Raw genomic sequence first — 5639 nt, 5'->3', positions numbered from 1 at the left:
GTGGGTAGAGTGGGGACAAAAGTTGCCAGAGCAACAGAAGGGTGAATGCTTCTAGAAGGAAGTCATCAGTAGTAAAAGCAAGGCTTGCAGAGCTGTCTCGTAGAAGGAACAAAAATCTCCTGGACAGTATTTGCTTCACTGAGGGACTATGGAGGTGCCTTAGTGGAGGGTATTCTGTGGTCAGGACAGACACGTAGAGAAGAGATGATAGGGACGCCTGGGTGGCTCAGTTGGTTAAGCAGCTGCCTTCAGCTCAGGTCATGATCCCAGCATCCTGGGGTCGAGTCCCACATGGGGGGGGGGGGGTGCTTGCTCAGCAGGGAGCCTGCTTCTCCCTCTGCCTCTGCCTGCCATTCTGTCTGCCTATGCTCACTCTCTCTCCCTCTCTCTCTGACAAATAAATAAAATCTTTAAAAAAAAAGAGAGATGATAAAACGGCATGAGAGCGAGTGCATGGAGAGTGCAGTGCGAGCACCTGGGCGGCCACCTAACCTGGGTTAGGGGGAAGTCTTTTCAAGGTGACACCACACTGAGCAAGAAATAACCAGGTTGCTAGGAGATTGGGGGTGTGTTCTGGGAGGAAGAATAGCATGTGTTAAGGCCTAGAGGTGTTGAAGAAGCGTGACTGGGTTTGAAATGCTACAAAAATCAGCTGAATGATAACCAGAATGCCTTGGTTTTTGTTTGGTTTCTTTTGTTGTTGTTGTTGTTAAGATGATCTTGAAGATGTTGGAAAAATGATAGCTGAAAACAAAGTTGTTGTGGATAGAAGTGATCTAATCCCCAAAGTGTTAACTTTGAATGTAGGCGATAAGTTTTGTGGTGTGGTTGCCCACATTCAGACTCCAGAAGACTTCTTTTGTCAACAGCTGCAAAGCGGACGTAAGTAAATTTTCTTTGATTTGTGCTGGTTGTATAATCTTTGTACTTCAAGAGACTCAACATGTGAAAAAGAAGATAATGCGTAGATTTGTATGTACTGTGTTTAAGATGTGATCTATATCTACAGATAAGCTCGCTGAACTTCAGGCATCCCTTAGCGAATACTGTGGTCAAGTGTCTCCACGCTCAGATTTTTATCCAACCATTGGTGATATCTGTTGTGCCCAATTCTCAGGTGAGGGAAGAGTCTTAATGAATTTTTTTTTTTTTTTTACTTATAATCAAGTAAAAAAAATGGAACAATCTCCAGTCTGCACTGGATGGCTGCATTTGAAGTTTGAGTATTAGAGTGCACCAATCCTTTAACTATGCACAGTTAAACTGAACCCAAGTATGCAAGGGAAGAAGGTCTGTGAGTGCTGGGGGAGTTGGCAAAGGAAGTTCCTATTATTTTAACAGCCCTTTAGTTTTGGGGGACCGGTGCAGGTGACTTTGTTTACATCAAGATGTGAGCATGGAAACTTCCAGGATCACGTCTTCACTAGTTTCTTGGGAAGAGAGGGAGGGCCTGGAAGCACGGAGCCGTCACAGCACAGCTGTGATAACTGGCTTCCGTTCTGTCCTGCTGAAGGGAAGCAAGTCCAGTTGCCTCACAGGAGGGTAAGACGCAAGTGGGCCTCCAGGAAATGGATCGCTTGGTCGGTAGAGCCTGGTTGACTCCTACTGCCAGTATTCTAAAAGTAGCCCTGCTTGAGCTTAGCGAATTGTCCCTGTACTGATCAAAGCATCATGGTGGATTCATTCCCAAGACCCAGACATGTTCTCGGGCCTAATGAGTTGTTGTTGTTAACGGAGACAAAGCATGTTGTAAGTCATGACCTCCCAGGACATGAGCGGTCTAGTAAGGTATGCATAAAAGGGAGTTTTTAGGAATTGAGGGCGTCTGAGAAGCAGAGGTTGTCGTGTTGACTAGGCATACATTGTTCAATAAAGCCTGGTACTCTGTTAACGTAAAACCTACGAATGACCATCTCTAAATTTGGGAGGGAAGGTTTTTGTTTATATCTGTACTAGAAAATCATTTGAGACATAGTCTCTCCTTCTTTCAGAGGATGATCAGTGGTACCGTGCCTCCGTTTTAGCTTATGCTTCTGAACAATCTGTACTGGTTGGATATGTAGATTATGGAAACTTTGAAATCCTTAGTTTGACGAGACTCTGTCCCATAACTCCGAAGTTGCTGGAATTGCCGATGCAGGCTATAAAATGTGTGCTGGCAGGTAGGACATTTTTGAGGTCCCCATATTCTTTTTTTTTTTTTTTTAATTTTTATTTATTTATTTGACAGAGAGAGAGATCACAAATAGGCAGAGAGACAGACAGAGAGAGAGATGAGGAGAAGCAGGCTCCCTGCTGAGCAGAGAGCCCAATGCGGGACTCGATCCCAAGCCCTTGGGATCATGACCTGAGCCGAAGGCAGAGGCCTAACCCACTGAGCCACCCAGGTGCCCCGAGGTCCCCATATTCTTAAAAGTACTAAAACCTAAAGTAAGAGCATTAGAACTTAAACTATCCAGAAGATAAAAGAATGTGTTTAAGTATAACTTCTGTTAGTGCAAAAATAGTCCTTAATAGAACACTTCAAATACACAGGACTATATTGCTATCTCTAATAAAATAAAGTTTAATTCAATGTTCCTGTGGTTAAGAAATTGAGCATTCTTTTTTTTTCTATTTGTAGTCTGGATTATTGGTAAATAACATAGAAGCTGATTCATTACACAAAGTAGAGCAAAACCCATTTGTAAAAACAGTATGTTCGAACATATGCTTAGAAATTACTATATATAAAATCTATCCCACCAGGAGCCAGGGCTTCTTTCCATGTCAATAAATTGGCCTCTATTACCTTCACTCAGATATACCATAATTGAAGTAGTATCTGATTATCAGAAGGATTATTTCCAAGTTTTTGCTAGTAGAAGTATTCTTTTTTTAAAAGATTTTTATTAAAGAGCATGAGTAGGGGTGGGCAGAGGGAGAAGCAGACTCTGCATTGAGCAGGGAGCCCAGTGTGAGGCCTATCCCAGGACCTGAACCAAAGGCAGACACTTAATCCACTGAGCCACCCAGGTACCCCGTAGCAGTGTTCTTCTAACTGTATTTTGCAACCCTTCCATGATCATTTCCTGAGGATGACAGGCTGTGAGATATAGCTGTACTACAGAATTCCTCAGGTGAAATGGAGGTGTCTGTGGGCATGTTTCTTTTCCTGTTTGTGGTATATGTTATTATTGCTCCCCAGAAAGGATAGAACTAGTTTATACACCTACCAGAAAGACAGCAGGGGAGCCCATTCCTTCACACGGTGCACCAAATAGAGATACCTCTCTATTATTTCATGTTAGCCAGTTTTGATAAGTTAAAACTAAATCATTTTAATTATTTTATTACCATGAGGCTGAACTTTTTTTTCCATACATTACTTGCTTTTATGAGAAGGCTAGGCATAACGTTGGGTTGTTGATTTGCAAGTGCCTTTGCAGTTTAAGTACTGCTGGTGTTTTTTTAATGTCATTGTAAGGGAGCAGTATTTCTTCCTGGATTGTTGGATGCTTCTGTTTATGATTTTCTTAACTTATTGAGATATAATTTACATACCATAAAATTCTCAGTCTTAGGTATACAATTCCATGATTTTTAGTAATTTACTGTTCATAGACAGCACCCTGATGAGGTTTCTTGTGCGTGTCAGTAGTTAATCCCAGCTCCCCTGGAATCACTAATCTGTCTTCGAGATATGTTTTTCTGGACATTTCATATCAATGGAATTATGGTTTGTTTACATAGAGGTAGAGTAGTTTTCTATAGGCTTTTTTTTTCTTTATAATTTTGCCTTTGTTTTAATATTAGAAAATCCTTCTGCTCAGGTGGGACTTTTTGGCTCTCGTGTTTGTCATGTTCCTTAAATTTAACTTTGAGGAAATTAGGAGCTAAACTTTATAAATGCTTGTTATAAGAAGTATTTTAAGGGCGCCTGGGTGGCTCAGTGGATTAAAGCCTCTGCCTTCGGCTCAGGTCATGATCCCAGGGTCCTGGGATTGAGCCCTGCATCGGGCTGTCTGCTCCTCGGAGAGCCTGCTTCCTCTTCTCTCTCTGTCTGTCTCTCTGCCTACTTGTGATCTCTGTCTGTCAAATAAATAAATTAAATCTTTAAAAAAAAAAAAAGAAGTATTTTAATATTCTTTTAAACATTCTTTGATAGGAGTAAAGCCATCATTAGGAATTTGGACTCCAGAAGCTATTTCTTTGATGAAGAAGATTGTGCAGAACAAAATGATCACGGTGAAAGTGGCTGACAAGCTGGAGAACAGCTCCCTGGTGGAGCTCGTGGACGAATCCGTGACGCCTCACGTCAGCATTGCGCAGGCGCTCAGGGACGCCGGCTTTGCCATCGGGGAGGCAGGGGAGCTGGCCGAGAAACCCAGTGTCACAAAGGAAGACAGCGGTGAGTAAGATGTCCGCTCCATCATGTCTGTGCTGGAATCCCGATGGCTTGTGTGTGTGTTGGGGGGGGAGGGTTCTCATGCTTTCAAAGAGAATGATGTTGAGTATGTTCTCTCTTTTTGAATCAAGCATTCATTTAAATATAGTATGAGTGTGTGGGAAAACTGAAAAAAAAAAAAAAAAAAAAAAAAAAGCAAAAAAAAAAAAAAAGCAAAACCTGAAGGTCACTGGCAGATGTCACTAAAAGTCCCTGGACTTCCTCAAAAGCAGATCCCTCACCAGCCATACCTCCCATCCACACTTTGACCATTTGTTTTGTAAAAGTTCATTTTTTTTTTTTTTCGCAGTTGCCTTGGGTATAGAAGCAAAACTAAATCCATTGGAGTGGACGTGGGTTGAAATGGCTGTTGACCAAACAGTAGATGTTGTGGTCTGTATGATGTACAGTCCTGGAGAATTTTACTGCCATGTGCTTCAAGAGGATGGTAAGTGGACTCTTCTCATCTATTTCCCTTACAGATACATTGGTGTGGTAATAACTGAAGAGGAGTTCACTCAATAATAGAAGTACTGTCTTTCCAAGAAGGGCCAGGGCAGTATTTCTATTAATAAGAAAGATTTGATTAAACTTAATTGCCTTTTATTCCATTTTAAGCCACTGTTTCTATTTTTAAAAATCTATTTAAACCAGTTTCAATTTCATAGAACGTTTTCTAAATTTATTTTTGAAAATTAAATGGTAGATTTTACTAAAGCATGACATGCATATATGTAAGTGCACAAATATTGCAGCATTGATACGTCATCACGAAGTCAAAACACTGAGTGACTGACATCTAGGTCAAGATAATGAAGCATTACCAGTCATCCAGAAGTTTCCTCCAGATCTCCTTTGATTACTACCCCTTCTCCCGTTAAAAAGTAAATACTATCCTGCCTTCCAATAGCATAGCTTTCCTGGTTTTGAACTTTACTTTATGAAATGTGATCAAACAGTATGTACACTCGTACACTTGCCATCTTTTTTTACGTTGTTTGTGAGATCAGTTCTTCGTTTTTACATGTAGCAGTGGCTTGTGGTCCACTTTGTGAATGACACTGCAAATCTCTTTCTTTATAGGGCTGAACATGTAGGTTGTTTCTCGTTCTGAGTTATAGAATGGTATTGGTGTGAACATTTCCATACAGATTTGGTGCACACGGATGTGTGCTTCTTTTGAATGTATATCAGGAAGGAAATCGCTGACTAT

At 41.1% G+C, this 5639-nt stretch overlaps 1 protein-coding gene across 5 annotated transcripts in view; it reads left to right on the top strand.

Moving 5' to 3' along the window:
- The window catches only part of TDRD1 (tudor domain containing 1), a 49661-nt gene that overhangs the window by 26885 nt on the left and 17137 nt on the right, over positions 1 to 5639 (top strand). For all 5 annotated transcript variants that reach the window (XM_045069042.1, XM_045069044.1, XM_045069045.1 and 2 more), the window contains exons 12-16: positions 715 to 882; positions 1010 to 1117; positions 1992 to 2162; positions 4148 to 4390; positions 4737 to 4874. In XM_045069042.1, coding sequence (XP_044924977.1) covers positions 715 to 882; positions 1010 to 1117; positions 1992 to 2162; positions 4148 to 4390; positions 4737 to 4874 — 828 coding nt within the window. The remainder of the gene's footprint in view (positions 1 to 714; positions 883 to 1009; positions 1118 to 1991; positions 2163 to 4147; positions 4391 to 4736; positions 4875 to 5639) is intronic.

This window comes from Mustela putorius, unplaced genomic scaffold (genome assembly GCF_011764305.1).
Source record: "Mustela putorius furo isolate JIRA1106 unplaced genomic scaffold, ASM1176430v1.1 tig00003909_pilon_pilon_pilon, whole genome shotgun sequence".
In the NCBI taxonomy this organism is placed as follows: Eukaryota; Metazoa; Chordata; class Mammalia; order Carnivora; family Mustelidae; genus Mustela; species Mustela putorius.
This window is presented reverse-complemented; position numbering and strand designations above follow the sequence as displayed.